At 41.0% G+C, this 24,150-nt stretch overlaps 2 protein-coding genes across 8 annotated transcripts in view; one reads left to right on the top strand and one right to left on the bottom strand.

Moving 5' to 3' along the window:
- The window catches only part of nek6 (NIMA related kinase 6), a 28,050-nt gene extending 21,005 nt beyond the window's left edge, over positions 1-7,045 (bottom strand). For 2 of the 4 annotated variants that reach the window (XM_020707850.2, XM_011482026.3), the window contains exon 1: positions 6,747-6,852. The gene's annotated coding sequence lies outside the window, so the exon portion shown is untranslated. Of the gene's footprint in view, positions 1-6,382; positions 6,402-6,746 lie in introns of those variants that run through there. The other 2 variants (XM_011482027.3, XM_020707848.1) reach the window with 2 other exon arrangements.
- An 8,637-nt stretch (positions 7,046-15,682) lies between these two features.
- dennd1a (DENN domain containing 1A) overlaps positions 15,683-24,150 on the top strand; it is a 29,028-nt gene continuing 20,560 nt past the window's right edge. For 3 of the 4 annotated variants that reach the window (XM_011482025.3, XM_004075069.4, XM_020707847.2), the window contains exons 1-3: positions 15,683-15,794; positions 17,978-18,042; positions 23,267-23,310. In XM_011482025.3, coding sequence (XP_011480327.1) covers positions 15,778-15,794; positions 17,978-18,042; positions 23,267-23,310 — 126 coding nt within the window. In that variant the 5' untranslated portion in view covers positions 15,683-15,777. Of the gene's footprint in view, positions 15,795-17,977; positions 18,043-22,285; positions 22,652-23,266; positions 23,311-24,150 lie in introns of those variants that run through there. The other variant, XM_023960519.1, reaches the window with a different exon arrangement.

Genomic DNA, 24,150 nt, shown 5'->3' with positions numbered 1-24,150 from the left:
GTAACAATTTGTGCACAATTTTTTATTTATGCATAGGTTTCTTATTGACAGTTATCTTCCTGCATATAATTTCATAAAACCTTCTCATAGCTGACCTAGAGTTAGTCAGCAGACGGATCTATGCAATACCAATGAACAAAGCAGTGATCTGAATGTGATTCCTACATCTTAGGAGTAAAACTTTCCAAATCCTGGACAGCAGAGCTTCTCAAAAACAGCGATGCCATTCGTTCATCTTCTAAACCCACTTTATCTCTTTTGGGGTCAAGGGTTGCTGGAGCCTATCTCAGCTATTAATGGGTGAGAGGAGGGTAGACTCTGGATGCTTCGTCAGTCCATCAACAGGCCACACAGAGACAGACAGTGACTAACGTCCACATTCACAAACTTGGCATGATTATGATTGAAAAAGATTAAACCTATGAATAATGTTTTTGGACTGTGAAAGGAAACAGAAAGCCCACACGTGCATAAAGAGGCCATGCAAACTCTAATTAGAAGGGAATCCTGCTGGAATTTGAACCAGGAACATCTCACAGAAAGGTGAAAGTGCTCATTGCTACACCACCGTGCAGCCAGGACTCTGCAGCCATTGCTTCATGCACAACGTGGATCACACCCACAGACCACACAGTACACACTAAAAGCCTGCAAACATGGATAAGACACTGCTGCAGATTGTGCAGCCAACTCAGGCCTGTTTACATTCCAACAGGATCCTGTCACTTTTTGCACCGCTGGGCACTCGTGCACCCTATTAAATAAACAAATACATCGTATTTCAAAGTCATATTGCAATTACTTTCAAGTTTAGACATGATGCCAGTGTACTGCTCAGCTCAAAAAGTGACAGAGCTAAAGATGGTGTTGCAAAAGCTTCCTGTGATGACAAAACGGCAGACAGAAAGAAAAGGAAGCTCTAAAATCACTCAGCTATGTTGAAATCATGCCAGCATTTCTTCAGTCAATTAACCTAAGCTAAAATCGTATATGTTTATTAGTTTAAACATAGCCAAGTAGTGTGCAAAGCAGCTAAATACATATGTCTGTTGAAAAACAAATTTCACTATTTGTTATTGTGATTAATATGATAAATAAGTTGTTTAAGTAAGTGTTTTTAAAAATAGAGACATTAAATATGGGTCATGGTGCCTCTGTCAGCTCTCCTCCCCCTTCCCTCTCTGCTTGGCTCCTGATTCATCTCAGCTGTGTCCACTCACCTCATCACCCACCAGACCTTCATAAGGAGATCCAGAACCAGCTTTCATCGCCAGTTCGTTGCCCCAGATGGTGCATAGTCTGATCTCATGTTTTCTAGTGCATGTGTTTTCTAGTGCATGTGTTTTCTAGTGCATGTGTTTTCTAGTGCATGTGTTTTCTAGTGCATGTGTTTTCTAGTGCATGTGTTTTCTAGTGCATGTGTTTTCTAGTGCATGTGTTTTCTAGTGCATGTGTTTTCTAGTGCATGTGTTTTCTAGTGCATGTGTTTTCTAGTGCATGTGTTTTCTAGTGCATGTGTTCTCTAGTCCATGTGTTCTCTAGTCCATGTGTTCTAGTTCTCGTCTAACGTTTTTTATGCCTTGCCTTCAGGACTTTCATATCATGAGTGGACACCTGAGTCTCCTGTTTACCCAAACCGGGGAACCTCACAGAATTCAAAGAACCCCCAAGCCACGCCACGAGCCAACTCTGACCTCCAGCCACGCCACGAGCCATAGCTACCTCCAGCGACATCACCTGTTGCTCTCCAGCCACGCCAAGATCTCAAGCAACTCACAATAATATTAAAACAATTACTCATCATCTTAATCACCTATGTTTTCCTTCCGGGTTCCGGCGCCTGGGTCTGCCTCGCCTAGCATGTCATGACAATATGACTGTTTTTATTCTTGTCAGGTGCTGCATGTGTGGAGGTCAACACCTTTACCTCACAGTAGGAAGTTAATAGTTCAAATCCAGGCTAGGCCTTATGGAGGTAAACATGTTGCTTTGTGTGCTGTGTCAAACATGCATGACAAAATCACACACAAAGTCACATATGCAAAGGGGCACGTATAATTTTAAAGTCTGGCACATGCCTTATTTTGTTGTCTTATTCTACATATTTTGAGCAAACACTATTCTCTGGACACAGATGCAAATCTCTGTCCATGTCAGGCGAAAATGCTTTCTACATCGAGAAAAACGTTTTGCAATAAATGTTACCCCAAGAGTTTCTGAATGTCGACATATGAACTATGCACGGGGGACATCTGAATTCTAAAAGTAAAGCCTTTCTGTCTGGTCACGGTAAAGAGAAAACACTCCACCTAAAGATCCACCCACCTGCCAGTAAAAAACAAACACCACATTTTACACACTTAATTGCTTCTCTAAAAGGGTAATTTCCTTCAAAAACAGTGCCAATGCGCCGCACTGACCTCTAATCCCGACTGCAGCAGTAAAGGAAAGCAATATATTTGCTGATCGATACGATGGGTTAAATAAAGCATCAGTTCAGAGTAGGCCTGCACGATTAACCGCAAATTCATCGCCATCGCGGTATCGGTGCCAATGCGGTATGCATACCACAAGAGGAAGCATAAATGGCAATAAGTGTTCTCTTAATATGGTTACACAAATGCTAAACAATCTCTTTGTAGTTTGAAGTAACGAATCAAATAAAGCTCTTCGTGCCATTGACCAATTAACTGGAGCCCTATAGTATGAGAAAAAAAATTTTTTTTTACAGACATGTGACCAAACAAGACCTGCAATGGCTGAAAACAACACCTCAGAGGATGTTCTCATGGCGGAAAAAAAAAGCATGTCAGTTATTTGGAGATACTTTGGTTTCAGGACAGACGACATTCTCCAAACACAGGTACAATGCAAAGCATGCCGAAACACCTGTGGCAACCAACCGAGGAAACACCAGCAATCTCCATCATCACCTTCAATACAAGTGGGTGCAAGTAGGTCCCCTTGTGAAAAATCTCCAAGTGTCACAAAGAAATAACAGAGGCAATTTCACACTTTTTGGCAAAGGACATGATGCCCATAAATACAGTGAGCCGACAGGGCTTTGTCAATTTAATAAACAAAATGGACTGGAGATTTCAAATCCCGTCATGTAATTAGTTTTCACAATTAGCCATTCCACAAATGTACGAGACGTGCCGCTGGACAGTTACGCTGAAATTGAGCCAGGCTGGATTTTTTGCAAGGACCACAGACCAGTGGTCAAGCCGCACGACTGAACCATATTTGAGTTTTACTGTGCAGTTTCTCACGCATTACACCCCCTGCAAGACTTTACAGATGCACTGTCAGGTGAAATTATGTTAGTGTTTCATATGTGAAACCAGTCCTCTATCTGATGAAGACATCCGTGCTCGCAGAGAAGGAAGTGGACAGAGATTTGACAAAATCAATCAAGAAAAAAATCTTTGACTATTTGATTACAAAATGTGAAAATCCAGCTACCCAAGAACTTCTGGACATGGTGGGTTTCATGGATCCCAGATTCAAAGCCAACTATATCAGCACTGATCAAGTCTGGAACATTAAGACCAGGGTGGTGTCAGAAATGGAAGCAATGGCACAAAAAGTTTTTCACACATTCCTTTTTTTTTCTCAAGAAATGTTTATTTTGTCCAAAAGTTTTTTTTCTCACATTTTGTTTTTCGTTCTAGGAGAGAACCTCCACGGATGCAGAAGCCCAGACCAATGATCCACCCAGTGCTCCGCTGAAAAAGGCAAAAAAGTCACTGGGGGGGGTTCTTTAAGACAAGCCCACTCAGCTCATCTGTTGCGCAACTGTCACAAGCTGTAGAAGCTGAGCTTAATAGCTACATGCTGTCTGCACCCCTAGACAGTGAAGAAGACCCCTTAGCATGGTGGAAACTCCACCAAATTAAATTCCCACAGCTGAGCAAGATTGCAAGGAAGTACCTCTGCATCCTGCAAGCAGCTCACCATCAGAGAGACTTTTCAGTACATCAGGAAACATAGTAACATGTCAGCAAACATGTTTGAAACCATCAAAAGTAAACATGTTGGTTTTCCTTCCAAAGAACTTGCCTTAGTGAAACATACTGATAGTGTTCTTTATTGTTATCAGTATGTCACATGTGTGTTTTTGGGCCTCTTATCTTTTTCTTCTTTGTTCATCTAAGTTTTGGCCAGAACTAAAGTTCTTACTTTTTCCTTCTTTTTGAAGAAAAAAGGGCATCTTTATTTCCTCTTAATCATTCATCTTAGTTTTGGAAAGTACTGTTAAATATTTGTCTTCTTTTAGAAATTATTTGCACTTTAAGTTTTGTTGAATTATTTAAATAAAACTATCACAGTGAAATGGAAACGCATTTGTATTTTTGCTTTGCTATTTGTCCATTTATCGCAAGTCATACCGTCATCGCCGTTTCAAACACTGATATCGCATATCGCAGATTTTTCTCATATCGTGCAGGCCTAGCTCAGAGACAAAGTTCTCCTCTTCCCGCTTGTTTTTGTCCAGATGATGAAGCTAAAGGTTGTTTTAAAGAAGCCGTGCAGTGATAAAGAAGATTTAAGATAGGAACTTCTTTCTGGGGCGTGCGGACATCACTGTGCGTTATCCCTCTTACTGCAAACCCAGCAGCCAATCAGAATCGAGTATTCACCCGGACCATAGGGTTGGGCGATGTCCCTTAAATTGGCCGTTGACGATGTTTATTTCCCAATCCGCGATGATCCAGTATAAACTGAGGGAAGTGACTTTAACAAAAAAAGTAACAAACAAAATAGAAGAGAAGTAGTCCGCTCCCGCACTTCCGGGGGAGTGCGGACTTAAAGCTTTGTGTTTGATGGGAAGGGGGGGGGGGGGGGTACATGAGCGGTATGTGTGGGAGATTTAAGACTGCGATCCGTCCCGCAGCTCTAGGGGTACAAGCAACCGAACTCAGAACCGGGTCTAAAAGTGTGTCTGAGCACAGCTCGGATCGTCAGCACACACAGCGGTTTGAGCATCAAAGCAGAAATGTCGCTCAGTCCTTAGAAAACATTCAAACAATCACGTGGATTTGTGTTTCCAGTCGTGTCCCGACTAAATAAAGGCTGATGTTATTCTTACATGTTTACGTGCAGCCAGCAAGCAGCACCATCCAAAGCTAATGTTGTTAGCCCGTGTTAGCATACTAATCCTGGCTTCGTTCAGAAAAAGCACTGACCACACGGATTAAAATTCAAATGATGAGCGAACAGGTGTTTCATAATAACCGTAACATTATTAAAAGCACGTTTAGAAGATCATCTCGTATTTTACCGAGCTGACATGTCAATGTATATAGCCGCTCGGCGCTGTTTAACATTGTTTTGTATTGAATTGTTACATACAATAAAGTTTGAAAAAAAAAAAAGCCGCTCGGCGGAGTTTATATCCTTCCGTTTTTCAAACCCTACTGCGCATGTGCGAATGATTTATTCCGACGGAAAGTGTGACCTTAGTGAACGTTTTTATATTCTAAAAACATTTTTCTGGAACCATGTACACGGTTGGATTCTAATCCGACCATTGATCCCATCAAGATATTTTGTACATGTAACCGCGGCTTATGGTGTCGACGCGCAACGTGGCGGGGGCGTGGCATCACGATGGTGGTCTCTCCATCGGGATGTCAGTCACCCATCACGATGGACGATGATATCGCACAACCCTACCGGACCATGGTATAATTCTGGATATGTTTACTGATATCTAAGTGATTTTGAGAGCTATATGGCGCTCTGTCAAAATGTCACTATGTTTTTTAGGACTTGCAAAAAAGGCTGGGTGTTATTGTAAAAAAAACTAACGTGGCTAACGTGCAGCGGTGTCAGTTAGTTAGCGTAGATCATTTCAGATCAAACCTGTTAAATACTTGTTATATAACAAAATCTGTATAAATTGACACTTTAGCTTACTGTACGTAAAAAAGATTAGTGAAAATAAAAAATAAATAAACCTCACATGTAGCTTATACCAACAAGATGCATTTTTTTTGTCCATTTTCATTCATAGACAGCCATGTTTTGATTTACCGTATACTGGTCTGCTATAGTTTAACGCATTTAGAATATTTGATTCAAGGCTGATGTTTTTCTCAAGTGCGACCGCCCAGCACAAACAGCGATGGAAAATCATCTTCATTAATTCGTGCAGCCAAGATGTGCACTGCTGCATTTGCCCGCATGTATTTTAAGTGCATCCAAGGTTGTTGGCCGCACATATTTAAAATGAAACTTATCTGTCACACAGTAGCTGTGAGAAATGTTTTTTCTGCATCATTTGATCCGTCCCCTGGAGGACGCTGAGCTGCAGAAACACAGCCGCGCTCAGGAACTATTTGGTGGTTTAACCCGAAACCCCAACCATAATACTAACCTTAAGACTTGGGGCCGAGAAAAAAGGTCAGGGCTGGCCCCACGAATTCTGAACATGATGTACGGATGGACACTGTCTTGATTTTTTTTTTTTTTTTATTCACCGGTTTTGACACATCCAGCTTTCCATACATTTGCAGCAGATGGGGGGACTTCTTGCTGGTCTTTCCGTCCCCGGTCCTGTCACAAACGTCGTTTCTACATGGTGGTTGACGCCCCGAACCGAGAGTTCTGGGTCTCCGGAACGAGCAAATGAGCGCGAGGCGTCTCAGAGCCACACGCGTGGAAACTCACGGTCAGCTCGCCGTCCAAACGCAGAGTAGTTCAGCAAACACGTCACGCAAAGAGTGCGTCTGAAGCCCTACCTCAGGAAGAATTTGGATCTGCGGCCGCTCTCATTTCGTGTTCCGTCGCTCTTGGTCCGCTCATTTATTCCCCAGAACCTCCTCCTCCTGCTGCTGTTCAGCTGCTGCCGCCACGCGCGGTTGATTTCTCTGCCGTTCAGATTCAGAACACGTGACAACCTTTTTTCGCAGCTCGTGGGTTCCCGCGGCGTGGCAGCATTGGGTTAGAAACAACCCCCCCAACGTACCTGAGCAGGTACCGCAGATGCCACATGTTTCCAGGACGGATTCCTCCCACGTGGGGAGTTTCTGTACGAACCGAGCAAAAGGGGCGTGTGCGTGCGTGAGTTATTACAGGGATGTAACCATTCCTTTCACCAACAATTCCATTTCTATCACAGCCTTTGGTTGCTGATTCGATTCAAAACTTTGGTTCATTTCAAATGATCCGATTCACTGACCTAAAATGGATCCAGAACATCTTCAGCCAAAACCTCAACCAGTGTGACTCCGAGATAATTCCTGGTTCAATGAAGGTGACGTTTTCCAGATGCAATGGATAACTTTCAAGTGTAAATTAAATATGTGTATAATCACACAAGTAAACCAGAATTGATGATAAACCCATTCACATTATAGTTTCCTAGAGTTCAGTTGTTTTACCACATCCAAAGAATCCAAAGGAAACATTATTAGAACATTCTAGCACACTGGATGGTCACATGACATTCAAAGTGTTTCCACACATTGGACTGGAATGATGGACTGTGGTCAGTTTTCGCTTTCATCACGTCTGTTGTCCACTTTGATGGTACTTGGTTGTTTTTACATCATAGTAAAATAAATCTTTGTTTCAATAAACGGCAATTACCAATATTGATAAAATGAATTTATTTTACTTTGAAAAGATTTTACAGTGATATAGGTCGATTTAATGAAAATTTTGCCTCGGACAAATTGATCTGGTTGGATGGTAGGAATAGAAATCGAATTATTGATTAATCTATTAATCATTACACACTAAATATGTATGTTTGTTTGAGTTTTGTGTGTATTTTAGTGTTTTTCTTAGTGTCTGTGCCTGTTAGTATGTTTGTGTTCAAATGTGTGTGTTATAATAATAATATATAATGTGTGTGTCAATAATATGGGACCCTTTGCAGCATTTATATTCATATTCTTTTTGTTAAATCCTTATAGGGTAAAACATCTGTTAGTTCTAGACAGCATCAAGGTGTTTTGATTTGCTTCGAAAAAATTAAATCACATTTAAATGTTAAATGTATTTTATATAAATTGTTTTTAATTAGAAATGAATGAATGCACTAATGGGTTAATCCCTCACTTCCTAGTAGGAACAAATGATGAGCTTCTGTCTTTTCTTTAATTTGTCAGGATTTACTAAAAACAAATGATTGATCAAACCAGTTCACTGTGGAGTGGTTTCAATAAAAATAAAACCTTCACCACCCTTTGCTTTTCTTCTCCTTTTCTGTCCTTTTTTCTCATTCTTCAGTTTCTTTATTTTGTGTTGATTCTGTTCTTTTACCTGTTTTGTCTTCCTGTACAAGTGTTGCAACAGAAATGTCTTGCTGTATCCCTGCCTTCTCTTTTTTCAGTCACTCGGATAACTATGCGTCATTTTACCGCTTTAAAAAAAAATCTTGTTAGAGCCTCTCTGCTCCCTAAACGCTTTTGCTTGTAACCCTTGTGCTATCCGACGCACTTTAACATTGGGAGTTGGGTCATCTAGACCCACTAGACAGTGCTCTGAACCTTTTTTCTTCAATGATTTGTGATCTTCACTGGTGTCCGTGGATTACATGAAATCTTTCCACCTTTATCCACCTTTTTCATGGTAGGGAGAACACGTCAATGTAAGGGGGGGGTCATCTAAGATAGCACAAGGTTAATGGAATAGTCCATTGCTACACAGGAACAGGGGAGGATGAATTTACTGCGATTTTGGTGGTCTGTCTTTTTAATGACAGAGTAACGAAAAGGCATGGGAATTTTATTTGAAATATTTTGAGTATTCAGCTCAAGGTCCCTCAAGTGTTGGGGTCCCAGACAATCGCCTACCTTTGCCTAATAGTAAGTCCATCACTGGTGTCCTGATCTGATCACGTGATTGGAAACCGGATCTGATCACGTGGTTTCAGACTTGATTGAAATTGGGTGTTCCGTCTCAATCAGGGATCGAACATATAGTTTACTCTCACTGTTATGATCAGCATCTTTCCAGTTAAATCGTAATATTGAAGAGAAATAACCTAGTAAAAGTCTGCATGAATGAATTACAGCATGTCGTTGCTGTAAAGCGTAGCAGAAAATGACACTTTAGTTTGAGCAGGAGGCCCACAAAAAAACGTCCACCGTGTGGCAGATACTTCTGTGAAAGCTTCAACTGGACAGCAAAAAATAAATATTCTAGAAAATATAGACATGGTTGCATTATTTGAAACTAATTTGTCAATTTTGAGGCACTTTGTTGGGGAGAAGAACAAAACCAGAACCAGAGAGAGGAACAAAAAACGTCCAAAGGCAAAGTTACATCAAGCAAACAACTTGGGCAGAAGGAAGGAGTTTCCTTGAGGCCACATTTAATTTCTCCTCTGTAAATGAATGGACTTTCAGTGGGATTACTAAAATGGGAATTATATAAGCCCCAGTCTGGTTGAAGTCTGAAGAAACATGTACAAGAATGACCAGATGAAAAAGTCCTCTAAAATGAATAATGAAAGTGATGGCGAGCATTTAGAATTTCTTTTTTTTCATTCTTCTTCATTGACTGATTCTCCAGTTGGTTTATTTGTATTTACCTTATTTTAGATGTTTACTCAAATGTTCTGCATCAGATTAGGATTCTAATGCTGCGTTCACACCGAAGGCAATTCCCGTGTCAACTTTGACAAGGTTGATGCATCACGCCAACCAATCAGGGACTCAGCTTTGGGCATGTGACATATATGTGGATCAATGGGATTTTGCCGTCCAAATCCAACATGGAGGATCGATCCGAGCGTTATAGTCTTATCTTATCTCTTCTCGTCCTGAACTTCCATTCTTACCATTTTGTTAACTCGCTGTTTCCCTTTCTTTCCCTGCAGGGTTTCTGGAGCCTGTCCCGGCTACTTTTGGACGAAGACAGGGTACACGCTGGACAGGTCAAATGAACCCGTGTCACAGATTTCATCAAACTACTGCATTAAACAGCGTGTTTTGTGTCTTCCAGGTCATGGATGATGTGTGTTTTTTTCATATTAGAGGTTTCACAGTTTCTTTTCTGCAGCACAATCAACCCCTCAGCCGTTGTTTGAATGCAAAAGACAATGAGCAGTAACATGACATACCTCTAGTCAAATATTTGATTAGAGTCAAACCAAATAGCAGTAAAATCTTACTTTACCTATGCTTCTGTTTCTTTTTTACCATAAAATTATCTTTCTGCAGTCAATAAAATTGCGACCTTTTACTTCTCACTTGTGAGTCTGTCTCTTCTTGTCAGCTTTAATATTTTCATCTGGATATAGAAATGAAGCCAAATAATTCTGTTTGTGATGGAACTGACAGTGCATCTGTGATGGAAAAACACGAGTTTCAACATTTTGAAAATGATGTGAAAGGTTGTGGAAAGTAAAGATCAGTTCCATCACCACAGATGGCTGGCTTGTGACTTTAGTGGCTTTAAAGAGCTTTATTTGTTGCATTTTAGAGCACATTTTAGATAGCAAGACAGGTACTGTGGTTCTTTGTCACTATTTTTGTATACAAATATGTATATATCTTTCTTTGTGGACAAATTTAATATATTGATTTCCTATAATTTGAGAAGAAATGTTACCTTGTAAACATCTCAAATATAACTGTTCCAAATATAACACATTAAGGAATGAAAAAGTAAAGTAGTCATGGAAAAGGCTTAAATGATAATTAAATTAATAAATTGGTTGATAAAAATTATTTGTAGGCTGTCAGTATGTTCATTACCAAAAGTAACGGTAATTTCGTCTATCATACTGACCGCTGCATCTTCACGTGACCAGACAGTTGTTTTTACCGCAATGTATTGTGGGACATGTAGTTTAAATAGTTTTATTGCTGCAGTCGTATATAAATCTACATCTCCTAAAGAACTACAACTACCAAAGTTCTTGTTGTGACTTTATATGATGTTGCTCCGAGTTACCTTAGCGTGGGTGCTATCAGCGGGTCTCTTAATTAGGACCGACGACAGGGACACAGCTTTCGGTGCAAGAGCTTTTACATGTACTTTACTCTGAAACCCCTCATGGCATATACAGGCCGACAGCACCATCTATTGGTGGCGGTGGTTATTACTGTCTATCACAATATACCACATCCCTCTTTTCCCAAGACATGTTAGTCATAACATCTTCAACAGTTGTTTAAACACAAAAGCACCCTCTAAATAATTTGAACATTAGACGGTCTTATGCTCTTAACATAATGGCTAGGCAAATTCAGATTGTAAACAACCTTACATTTAACAATGTGCATCTTAGTGCAGTAGTCTGAAACTTCGACATACAAACATTTAACTTATTTCTTAAAATGTTTTAAAACGAACATACTCTTTTCTTTTACGTAACCATTAAACAAATCAAAGCAACAGTATGAACACAAAACTGTCACATTAACTAGTCTCTGTATCTGGCAGGACGTATGACTGCTCGACCACTGCGTGTGAAGTACGGTGCTGTGTTTTCCATACTCTCTGAAGATGATTTCTGTGGGGAATCACATGCTGGTGGATCAACTGACTCTGGGTTTTGAGATAATAGTCCATCCGAGTCCAAATTCAGAGTTGTGTCCTTAAACAAACTTGAGTGTGTTTTCCTCAGATGCCTTCTGTTCCTCCTGAGAGTATTACCTGATGGTGTTCGCACGGTGTAGGAGCGTGGTTCCTCTCTTTGATGAACGATGACTGCTGGCTCCCAACCGCGGCGGGTTTGCATATGCACAGTGTCACCAGGAGATAGAACAGGTAGTGGTCTTGCACGCTTGTCAAAGTTCAACTTTTGCTTTGATTGCATGTCTCGTAGTTTTTCTGGCACGTTTTGTGGAGTTGACTGTCTCAACACATTACTAGAACATGGCAGGGTGCTGCGCAGGACTCGTCCCATCAACATTTGTGCGGGTGACAAGTTCAATCCAGTAACTGGAGTGTTTCTCAGTGATAACATCACTAGATGTGGATCAGTGCCGGTCTGGATTGCTTTCTTTAGTGCATGTTTGACAGTCTTAATGGCTCGCTCCGCCATTCCGTTTGAAGAGGGAAAACCAGGGCTGGAATGAGTGAGCTTAATCTCCCAAGCATCTGCGAATGATTTCATCTCATAGCTGGCAAATGGGACATGGTCGCTCACTATTTCTTTGGGAATCCCGTGTCTTGCAAACACTGACTTCATCTTTTGAATGACAGAGTAAGCTGTTTTGTCTGGTAAGTTGAGAACCTCCGGGTATTTGGTCAGGTAATCAATTAACAGCAGATACGGCTGACCCTCCAGCTCGAAAATATCTGCTCCAATTTTCATCCACGGCAGCTCCGGAATCATGTGTGGAACAAGTGGCTCCGCCTGATTCTTTGGTTGCATTTGCTGGCACTGTTCACATTTTTGAATCATAGTCTCTATATCAATGGACATACCAGGCCAGTATAGCACTTTTCTTGCTTTAGCTTTCGTGCGCTGTATACCTTGATGAGCCATGTGCAGTTTTTCCAGGATAGTTTGTCGGAAGTTCTGTGGTATCACGATCTTGTCTCCTACCATGACTATGCCTTTGTGAATGCTGATGTTGTGTCGCATGGGCCAATAGCAATATAGTGCTCTGTCTAAACTTTTACGTTTAGTTGGCCACCCATGAATGTGTTTTTCACACACAGCTTGTAGTTCACTGTCTGTTGCAACTGCTGTTCTCAGTCTATTGAGTGTGTCTTCACTCAGTGCCTCTGTAGCCTCTAATGCATACACAACTCTCTCATCACAGCCATTTTCACTTGTGGAGTCATTGTCACTGGTTGCTGTAGCACGAGAGAGGGCATCGGCTATGAACATGTGTTTGCCGGGCGTGTATGTGACAGTGAGTTCATACCTTTGCAGCTGTAACAGCATTCCTTGCAATCTGGCTGGTGCTTTGGACAGCGGTTTGCGCATGATCGCTTCAAGAGGCTTGTGATCAGACTGCACAGTCACTGGTCTTCCATAGACATACTGGTGGAATCTTTTGGTAGCAAACACAATGGCAAGCAGCTCTTTTTCAATTTGGGCGTATCTCTTTTCTGTGTCCGTGAGTGCTCGTGACGCATAACATACAGGTTGTCCATCCTGTAGCAGGCAAGCACCCAGTCCATCTTTTGAAGAGTCTGCTTGTAGAGTCAAGGATTTAGTTTGGTCATAGAATCTCAGAACTGGAGCTTGAGTTAGCGCCGTCTTCAGTGTGCTTAACGCAGCTGTGTGGTGTGGTTGCCACTGCCACACAGTGTCCTTCTTTAGTAACTGCCTCAAAGGTGCAGTAACCGACGCTTCATTTGGGATGTACTGTGCCAAGAATTTTACCATTCCCAGAAGACGCTGGAGACTTTGTTTATCCTCTGGAGTTGGCATGTCAATAATGGCTTTAATCTTTGTGTCGTCTGCTTTCTGGCCTGCTGCAGTTATGATGTGACCCATGTATTTCACTGTGTCTACTTTGAATTGAATTTTGTCCTTGTTAAACTTCACATTTGCTGTTTTCGCTCTCTCCATTACCTTTTGCAGGATTTCATCATGCTCGCGCTCTGAAGTTGCTGCTATGATCATGTCATCTGCGATGATAAATACACCAGGGATGTCACCAAAAGTCTCACAGTTCTTTTGTTGAAAAACCTCACTGGCAGACTTAATGCCAAATGGGAGCCGGAGGAAACGAAACCGGCCCCAAGGTGTGTTAAATGTGCAGAGCTTAGAAGATGGCTCGTCCAGTTTGATCTGCCAGTAACCATCTTTTTCATCCAGAATGGTGAAGATTGATTTTCCTGCCAGTTTACTACGAACATCCTCATGTGTGGGGATAGAATAGTGCTGGCGTTTTACTGCTTGGTTAAGGTCACAAGGGTCCAAACACACCCTTAGTGTTCCATTCTTTTTCTGTGTTGCAACCAGACTATTTACCCAATCTGTGGGCTCCTTGACTGGCTTTATAACATTTCTGTCTTGTAAGTCTTTCAGTGTCTTTTTCAGTGGCTCCATTATGGACAGTGGAACATTTCTGCATGCATGAATCACAGGTGTGACGTTTGGGTCTATGTGTATGTGGTGAACTCCAGGAAACTCACCCAAGCCTGTGAAGACCTCTGCGTACTTCTCAATGAGCTCTTCCTTGGTTGCTGGTGGTTTGGTTGGCTGTGGAGACTTTGCTGCTGCGATTGTCCCAATTCGTTTCACCAGGTGCAGCTGTTCACAAGCTTTTCCACCTAGGATCGACTTATCTGCATGGCTGGACACCAGAAAGTCACACACAGCTTTACACTTCCTTGTTTCACATTCAAGAGAAACTACACCATCTGGGTGTATGCGGGTTCCACCAAAAGCTATGAGGACAGTCTTTGTGGGCTGTAATTGAGGAGCACCAGGTAGCTTTGCATAAACTGACTTGGGCAGTACATTTGCATCCGCACCTGTGTCAAGTTTGAAAGTAACTTGCATGCCTTCAATGTTCACAGTTTCATTCCAACTACCATCTATGTCACCATCATCACTCCGCACCATGCCTATGTACAATGAGTCAACTTCAGTCTCAATGTTGTTCATGTTTTTCTTGAAGTAGCCTTTTTTCTCTGCATTTGTTCTGCATACCTTGGAAAAGTGATTATTTTTTCCACACTTGTGACACGTTGCTCCATAAGCTGGACACTGTCGAGGCTCGTGCTTATTACCACATTTGGTGCAAACCACTTGCTTGTTGCTGCTCGTTCTGTGTTTGCCATGTACTGATTTATTGTGTCCTTGAGCTTTCTTCAACGTATCCACTGCTGTGTCGTGGGTGACAGGTGTTGACTGCATGACCTGGATCTGTGCTTTGGCCACCTCTGCTGATCTGCATATTTCTAATGCTTTACGAAGAGTGAGGTCATTCTCCCGAAGCAGTCTCTCTTTCAGTCTTGTGTCATTTATGCTGAACACCAATTTATCCCTGATCATGCCTTCCTCATCAGCTCCAAACTCACAATTTTTGCTTTTTTGACGGAGCTCTGTGACATATCTGTCCACTGATATTCCTGACATCATTGGGTGTGACCAGAACTGATGGCGCTCAAATACAACATTCTTTTGTGGGCTACAGTAGTCTTTGAATGCTTTCAGAATGTCCTCCATCGTAAGTGCGTCTCCGGCTGGGGTAATAGCAAGTGTGTTGTACACTTCTAAAGCTTCCTCGCCGATGGTGTGAAGAAGAATGGCTATTTTAACCTTTTCATCTTTTTCCAACGCACCTGTTGCAGTCATGTACAACTGGAATCTTTGTTCCCACCTGCGCCAAGTTTCTGACAGATTGCCGGTGAGCAGCAGCGGCGATGGCGGTTTGAACTGCTCCATGTTTTCAGCAACGGTGAACTATGCTAATTTAAGCTAGCTCACTTGCGTGACTCGGCTGCAGTCTCCCTCTCACACGACAGCTAGCACTTCTGACACCATGTTGTGACTTTATATGATGTTGCTCCGAGTTACCTTAGCGTGGGTGCTATCAGCGGGTCTCTTAATTAGGACCGACGACAGGGACACAGCTTTCGGTGCAAGAGCTTTTACATGTACTTTACTCTGAAACCCCTCATGGCATATACAGGCCGACAGCACCATCTATTGGTGGCGGTGGTTATTACTGTCTATCACAATATACCACAGTTCTTGCGTGTGCCAGAGCATGACGTTTTCGTGGCGCACCGTGGTATCGCTGGACTCTGTTTGACAGGCGGCTAGCACCAACAGAACCTCTCTGGACGGACTCGTGAGCGCTCGGGGGCCCACTAACGCCACGCGGGCCACCGATAACCATGGGGTCCCGGATTAGGTAAGACTGGCAGTGAACCGCTTTAATTTAGACAGCCTTATTTACAGCTGTGGCGTTCTGTTTGTTCCGGGGGGTCATGGGGCAGAGCCAGGAGAGGCCCGGACTTGTTGCGATTCAAAACATTACTGGTTCTGTATTTGCGGGACCAAACAATCTCATATCCGAACACACTGTAACTTCCGGCGCTGCCATTCATTCAGACAGAAATTCAAATTGTTGGAGAGACTTTGGGTGGCGCCGACACAGTCTGACTGTTATCTGAGCCAGTTTACATGGACGCTATGTATTTGATCTCTGTTTTGATATAGGTAATATATCTAGTTTTGCTAGTATCACGCAGACAGAATAACTCGATGACATGATAGTCAGATTAACGGCAGTTATCCGTTATGGAATATCGGATAAGACATGTAGATTTCTCCTCGAAAAGCATACTCCCCGGCATGTATCCACCTTTATTCGATTCATTAATTTTTCTTCTGCGCATGTGTAAACGAAACGCAGGAGACGGAAGTCGCTCGAGACCCACCACAGTAGCATCGCGTTTCCAAGGCAACCACAGTAGCAGTCATACAGCAGTATTTGTCGCAGAGTATCTCCCAGACCAACATTGCTAAAGGATACCATGTTTACAGACCCACTCTAAAGAAAATAGTGTTTTTGGTGGTTTTAACAGGTTCTTTGAGCATTTTTCTCATGAGGCAGGACATATATAAAGAAAATTCATTTTGTTGCACCGCTGTTACGTTGGGGGTTGTGAGGGGCTGTAAGCCAGCAGGACAAGGTATGATGGAATATCAGTAGAGGCTTACTTCTGCGCCAGCTGTCCCACCCACAATTCGGAGGTGAATTTCTGATGAACTTTTGCTGCTCTGCAGAAACTATGTCCTAGAAAATGACACAGGTTGTTTGATTTAGGCTAAAAACGGCTTAATCCGCAATAAAAGACCACTGGGAACACTGATCCCTTTTTTAACATGTTCTTGCTAATCTTCTTTTTTTTTGTAATATATGGTATTCAAGTTATAAACTGACCAATCGTCTTGCTTCAATAAAAGCAGGTGGTCTCACGGCCAGATTTTGTGTAGCCAGCTTTCAAGTGTTTGGGGTGTGGACTTCCAACAAGCTCACTCCGGATTGGTGAGAGTGGTAGCCATGGAAATGTTGACTTAGACTGACTCACACCAATCACTGCTTACTGACGCTGTCTGGTTCTGACATGGTGGCGTCCATATTGCAAAAAAATATTGACTGAGTTGACTTCATTTCATTGGAATTGGAAGCAGGTCGTTTTCAATGGGTGGCATCACTCATTCCAGTTCTCTTATACAGTCTATGTTTTTTCTTTGGAGTTTTGAAAGCAACAGGAAGTGTCAATCATCACATACTCAATTCTCCCTAAATAAATCAGACAATAGTCACCATGATATATTATTCATATTGTATTATAGTCCTAATTTTCTACCTTTACTTTCAAGTCTCGTTTGATAGCATATATATGCTGAAATGATTGTGACTGTAATCTCTTAGACAGATCTGCGTCTTCACACTAAATCAAATGTTTTTTGTTGTTGTTGTGTTTAAAGCCGTTTCTTTGTTGCTGACTGTCAAAAGATGTACAAAGATAAGTAGTTATAGAAACCTGAGGTAGTTTAGTCTCTTCGTGCTTCTGTTTTTCCTCGTTTCCTGATGTTTTAGTTGGTCTTGGTAGAAGACTTGGTTTTTAAAAAGCAGTTTAAATTTAGGAACCCTCTAAACTGGAGGAAGAAGAAGAAGAAGAAACTGCAAAATGTCCCCAGCTGGGCCCTCAAGTGTTATTATCCTTACACTAGCAGTTTTCTAACAATCACAAAATATTTAAGTGTCAGTTTTATCAGTTATTAATCTGTTAAGATGTTATGATTGTACTTTCATCTAATTAAAGAGAAAACAAAAACCAGGTCCGTTTCAAATGATCTAAAGTCATTGCAGAGCACAAATGTCTTTTCACTTCATTAGTTAATAAACAAAAGAGGGAAAAATGTCGTTAAGGGCAATCTACCAGTTATGCATTTTGTAATGACAGCGAGTCATTTAGTCATTTTGATGTTGTAACTGATTGTCAGGCGACCTCTAAGTTACTACCTTCCTTCATGTGTAAAACGTCTTTAAGGTCATTAATTTCTGTAAACCTTCTGTTCCAGGGAGAATCCAGAGGCTACTTTTGAGGTGTACATGGAAGTAAGCATCCAAGGCAAACACAGCTCTGGTAAGTTCATGAGGTGGAACCAGAACAATCACTGCCATGGAAACGCTTTTACACTAGATTCAAACATGATCGGAGTGGATCTTTGAGGCAGGAGCACAGTGGTTCTTGCAGGCCTCTGACTCATCCATCCGTCCTCTGTGATAGACCGGCCTCTCAACTGAGGTCTTTCACTTTTGGCTTCAGGTTTTTCATTTTGCACAGCCTTAGCCTGACTTCTGGCTCTCAGTCCTTGTGCACATCCTTGGTTTAAGAACCTCTGCAAGTGTGGAGTTTTCTGGCCAATAGAAGAGCAGGTAAACAAACACTATTTATCAAGCAACTCAATGATTACACTTCAAATCTTCCAAAATCTAATTGGTCAAAGGAGCAGCTGTCAGAGGCAGCAACTGCTAAAAGGCCATTTCTGAGCAGCTGGCTGTAGACCAGAGAATAAACAAGCTGAAAAAGTCACAAAAGGTCTTCCATGATCATCATTTAACAACTCACCACATACAAAAGGCAGGATTTGAACTTTGATTCTTATGTTGGTTCAGTCACTTCATGGCCTATTAGACGATCAAACAACATTGCACTGCCTTTGGCTAGAACTTGTGCTAACTCTTAAGACCCACTCCAATTAAAATTGTGTTTTTGTGTGGCATGTTTGTGGCATTCTCCGGACATGGAGGACACATATAAAGAAAGTAAAGATTAAAACTGCATTTCTGAATATTTATTTATTCAAGTCGTTGTGAATCAGAAGCAAACGCAAAATTGTTGTTAGTTAAAGCTTGTAGGTGTTGCGTAGAATCTATTAAAAGTGAATGTGCATGCTGGCAATAGCCAAAGCTCCCTGCTCGGCTCCATTGTTGATGCATCCACTTACACACAAGATCCATGCACGTCTTTGACTTCCTTGTCTGAGCTGGTATCTGGATTAAAAATGTACAGCTAGATGGCTCAACATGGCCCGCCGTTTTTGTTGCACTGCTAATGTTACGTTGGGGGTGCGGGGGCTGTAAGCTAGCAGAAATGACTGTAAACATATAGATGATGGGAAGTGGGGGCCGTCTTGCTCAATGTCAACAACTCTGAGGTGAATATTTAATGAACTCCTGCGGAAAATATGTCCTAGAAAACAACACAGGTTTCAGATTTTTACTAAAAACGGCATAATCATAATTAAAGGACCACTGGGAACGCTTTGAAAATAAATAAGAAAATGATCGTAGTGGGACTTTAGGAGTTCTTTGGGAGTTTAGAAATGAACTAAACTCCAAAGCTACATTCACACGGCTCTCGGCAAGCGCGGTCAAGCCACGTTTTTCAATCAAAAGTCTTTATAAACGCACATTGAGGCACTTTTCAGGCTTCTGCGTTCAAAACTCTCACGTTCATTCATAGTTACAAACATTTCTACAATCATTCTTGTGTTCATTGTACCAAATGCGCGGCCATTGAGCTGATGTTAAAGTTAAATCTGGTTGAACTTTGACCAATCAGGGGCTCAGATTTGGTAGTGACGTATGGATGACATCATCTGCTTTATTTCACTGAAGTCCCAACCGTTTAAAAATTGATAATGGAGGAGAAATAAATGCAGTTTGTGGCCAGCTGGAATTCTATGAGGCCATGTCTTTCATATATCAGAATGGAGCTGTGAAAGAAAAAGCCTGGAGCGAGATTCATGAGATTTGCATCGCTTCAGCATTTCAAACCAAACCTCTTCCAACCGTAGGTGGCAGACGTGCTAGTAAACAGCAGAAAAAGAAGAAGCCCCTCCCTGCTTCTCCACTGAGAGCACGGTGGGCTAAATGCGCATTCAAGAATGCACCTTTACCGCATTCTTGGACGTGCGTCACAAGCCCTGTTTGTTAGTAGCTTAGACTATCAGCAGCATTAAGTCCAGTTTATCTGTTTTTTGATGTTGAGGGCTCTTATATATAAAACTATGCACAGTTTCTACCAGATGTTAAAGGTTTTGCGTGTTTGCGTCTTGTTTCTGTCATCAAACATTTTATAAAGAGACAAAAAAGGGTTGCAGGTTTTATGGGTTTTCTGAGGTTAAGGTGGGACAGGGGTATCATTACTTCATGAGTTCAACTGATGTTAGATTTAGTTTCATTGTAATCCTGTTTAGTTTCTAGAAGGAGCTATTGACGTCCCTATGTTTGAATCCCTTTGTCTCCAACATTGTTTTAAAAATCAGTCAACAATAATTGCCATAAATGCATAAAACACTGACTTCTTGGTTCTTCTGTTATCAGACGCGGGTTAAGTTTGACACATACCTGACATGTTTCGACGGACGTCTTCGTCAGAGGGGTCAACAGATGGTTGTGTGTGACGTCACGACTCTGACGAAGACGTCCGTCGAAACATGTCAGGTATGTGTCAAACTTAACCCGCGTCTGATAACAGAAGAACCAAGAAGTCAATTAAAAACTACAGACACGATCAACTTTATTGCATTGCATAAAATACTGCTTTTGCTTTTTAATTCAAGCTTACTTTAAATATTTACCAGTAACCATCATAAATCCTGAATTTATGTAAAAACAGTATTTACTCTAAATTCTATCCTCCAAAAACTACATGTCATCTGTGAAGTTATTTCATTTTGACCCTTGGTTTGTTCTGAGTGTCAAAGACCATCACTGATCCGAGATATACAACCTCTTTTTTAGGAGTTTTGTATAAAAACCGTAAAGTAAGTTTCTAGCCAGGCAATAAACTGAGTTAAAGTCAGAAGGAAGGTTAGGATCATCTGGATCGGAGATGTTTTGTGTTTTTTTCACAGACAAAGATACAGCTAGCCTCTGGTTTCATGAACACTAAAGTTAGTCATCTCTTCCTCCTGGGCTGTGTGAAGCATTTCCTCAATACCAAAGAACGCTTATGAGTGCAATTCTACAAACTTCTTCCTTTTATCTTTAACCACTTTTTCTGACCACACGATCCTCTCATTCAGCCTTCACCACTGTTAAAGCTCAAATCAAGCACACACGCAGTTTTATTTGAATCAATTTTATTTAAATTTATATCATTTAAAATAATGCTTCAGTTTTAGTCAGAATGAATTCCAATGGCTGTTTATGCACAGCTGTTTACATTTACACTGCATCAGAGAGCCGCCATGCTGCTTTACTGACCGCTAAAGCCAATTATGGGTTCGGTCTCTTACCCAAAGACAATTCAACATGTGATGGGGTAGCCAGGAATCAAACCATCAACCCTCTGGTTAGGAGACATCTGCCTTTCCTTTGAAATTACGGTTGCATATTTTAAAGAACTTAAATTTTTTAGAACATATTTAGAACACACGTTTTATTTAAAACAAGCTGTGAAAAGAATGTTGTTTATTTAGCAACATGGTAGTGATGGAGTAAAAATAATACTTTGGAAAGACAAATGATCTTTACACTCAACATTTCATGATTTCATCACATGGATTTTTAGAGGAGGAAGATTTATAAATAGAAGTCGAGACCAAAGATTTTAATACTTGTTTGTGGAGCTTCTACTTGAAATAACAGCTTGGGCTCAGCTTTAGTCAATCTTTTCTGTGAATAACATGAGACTGAAGCCATTTGTATCAAATGTTAACGTGATTCACCAACACCGATGTGTTTTCCAAAGCTCAGATGAAATGTAGGCGTGTGGAAAACTGTTGTTTTGTTAGAAGAATGGGGGAAAAAACAGATGGATATAGCTCCAAACTCCATGTTCATCTGTAGACTACTGTAGAGGGGAGACTACATGTGGCTGCATTAACAGCTCTATTTGATTTAACAAGAGGATCCATCACTTCAAAGAAGAAGAATGTACTGTCAGAACTGACCTCTCACCAATGGAAAAAACAAAACTCTTTATGAATTCATTTATTCACATTTCATCCTTCAAAAATGATTTTATTAGACATCAGATTTGTGCAAATCACGAGATTTCATGGAGTAATAAACCAGTTCTGTCTCTTAAGAAATGCTGAACTAATATGTTTCCTCCCTGAAACATCTGATGTTCTTTTTATGGTTGGTTTTCACTGGCATCAGTCTCTATGGTTCACAGATGATTTACATTTATTTTTTACAGTGTACCACTTTCTTTGTGATTGAGTTGTATAGGTAAAACTAAACATCTGTTGACTAAAGTTTAACTATTAGCTTCTTAAAGTAAATGTATTTATGATTTATTTAGACATTTTTCATATAAGGAAAAAAACAAAACCCTTCAAAGAAAGAATTCAAAAACACAATTTCAAAGAAAGAAAAAAAATGGAAAAAAAATACAATAATTATACAAACAATATACCATGCTACCGATCTATGTCATGCAAAGAGATTAAACACCTCATACATTGAATGATGCCCATTGAGAAGTGAATTCGTCCAAGCACAGATCTCCACTGATCATCATTTATGTCGAAATGGAGCTCTTCTGACCAAGCCACGCGAAGATGGTCAGATGTTGGCTCAAGAGTAGATAATAAAAGGTTATACATTTTGGATATTGTACCCTTCAGGGAGGGGTTAATCCCAATGAAAGTATCAACCAGGGTGGCCATTGGGACACTGGAAGGGTCAGGGAAGTGACGACAAATAAAGTTACGAGCCTGGAGATACCTGAAGAAGTGAGTGTTGAGCAAATTCAACTTTTTAGATAATAATTCAAATGAAGCTAAAGTTCCCTCTGTGTAAAAGTCTTTACTGAAACTAGACCACGACTTCTCCACAGGGCAAAAGTCTTTTTAGTAAATGATGGAAACAGATGGTTAAGATAGAGTGGCGACATGAGATATTTTGTGGAATCCAAGGTGCTGTTTGACTTGAGTACATATCTTTAAACTATGCTTAACTACGATGTTATCGGCATAAGATATGGGAGATAGTTTAAGAGGAAAACACAAAAGAGAGATTAGTGTAGCAGAAGCAGAAGTACAAGACGAATCCTCTATTAGCTTCTTAAGGTAAATCTAGATGAGGCTTTGACTGTGACTTTATGTGAGAACTAGACGTCACCCATTGAAAATGATTTGCTCCAATTCAGACGCCACCATGTTGGATCAGTCAATATTTCTATGGCAACCCCTCTCCCCAATCAGGAGTGAGCTTGTTGGAAGCTTGTTGCAGGGGGGGGTCTTTACTGAAAAAAACATTTTTATAGAAGAATCAATGAACCTGCGAAGGAACTGTTGACCAAAACATGTCAGTTGTCCATAGAATGTGTTTTGTGTGTCTTCAAACAGGACCAGAAGTACTGAAGCAGTTCCCAGAGGACTACATGGAACAGGTTCTTTACTTTTCTACTCCTCACTCCTCCTGAATGGTTCTGTGTCCTCCTGAACTCCTGTCTTGAAAAAGGATGGATGATCATTCCGGTGTTTTGATTTTGAAGAAAACACAATCTGTGACACGACTGAATCAGGGATACTTGAGCAATAATAAAAACCAAATCTGACTTATTTATTCGCACCTTTAGAAATGTGATCTTCAGTGATGTAATATTTAATGTTTAGGTCCATGTCCCTAACCAGTAAGCCACGACTTCTCTGCATACACCAATAAAAGTAAAAAGATCGTTTACAGAGTTTATGGTTTATGCTGTTGGATTGTGAGTCCAAGCATAATTTAAAAAAAGGGGAAATGCCTCAGAGACAAAAAAAAATGTTGAGCAAGCGATCTGCTTTAAACAACCATAAACTGAAGAAGACTGTGATCAGCTGTTTAGGAGTTTAAGAGCTAAGACCTGTACACCGATGTGGACGCCGGATAGTGGAGCCGGAAAGGGGAGGCCTCTGGCAGCACACTGTCCCTGCTGAGGATGGACGCTCCACGAGTCCTTTCTTAATAATCCAGAGGATTACAGAACGCAAAAGACAAATGGCAGACCATAGCTGGTGCAAATTCTCGGAATGACATGTTATTTAGATTAGTTTTTGGACCTTACAAGTTCAAATGTAAAATGCTTTTACTGAAAAACTTCAAAACTGTTTAGAAATAACTTCAATTCATCAATCTTTAGAACTGTATCCCTTTCGGGGTCACAGGAGCCAACCCAGCTACTGTGGGACAAAGGCAGGGTACACGCTGATCAGGTCAGCAGTCTGTTGCAGGGCCCCAGACTCACACA

The sequence above is a fragment of the Oryzias latipes genome, chromosome 12 (assembly GCF_002234675.1).
Source record: "Oryzias latipes chromosome 12, ASM223467v1".
In the NCBI taxonomy this organism is placed as follows: Eukaryota; Metazoa; Chordata; class Actinopteri; order Beloniformes; family Adrianichthyidae; genus Oryzias; species Oryzias latipes.
Note: the sequence above shows the minus strand (reverse complement) of the source record. Positions and strands in the feature narration are given on the sequence as shown.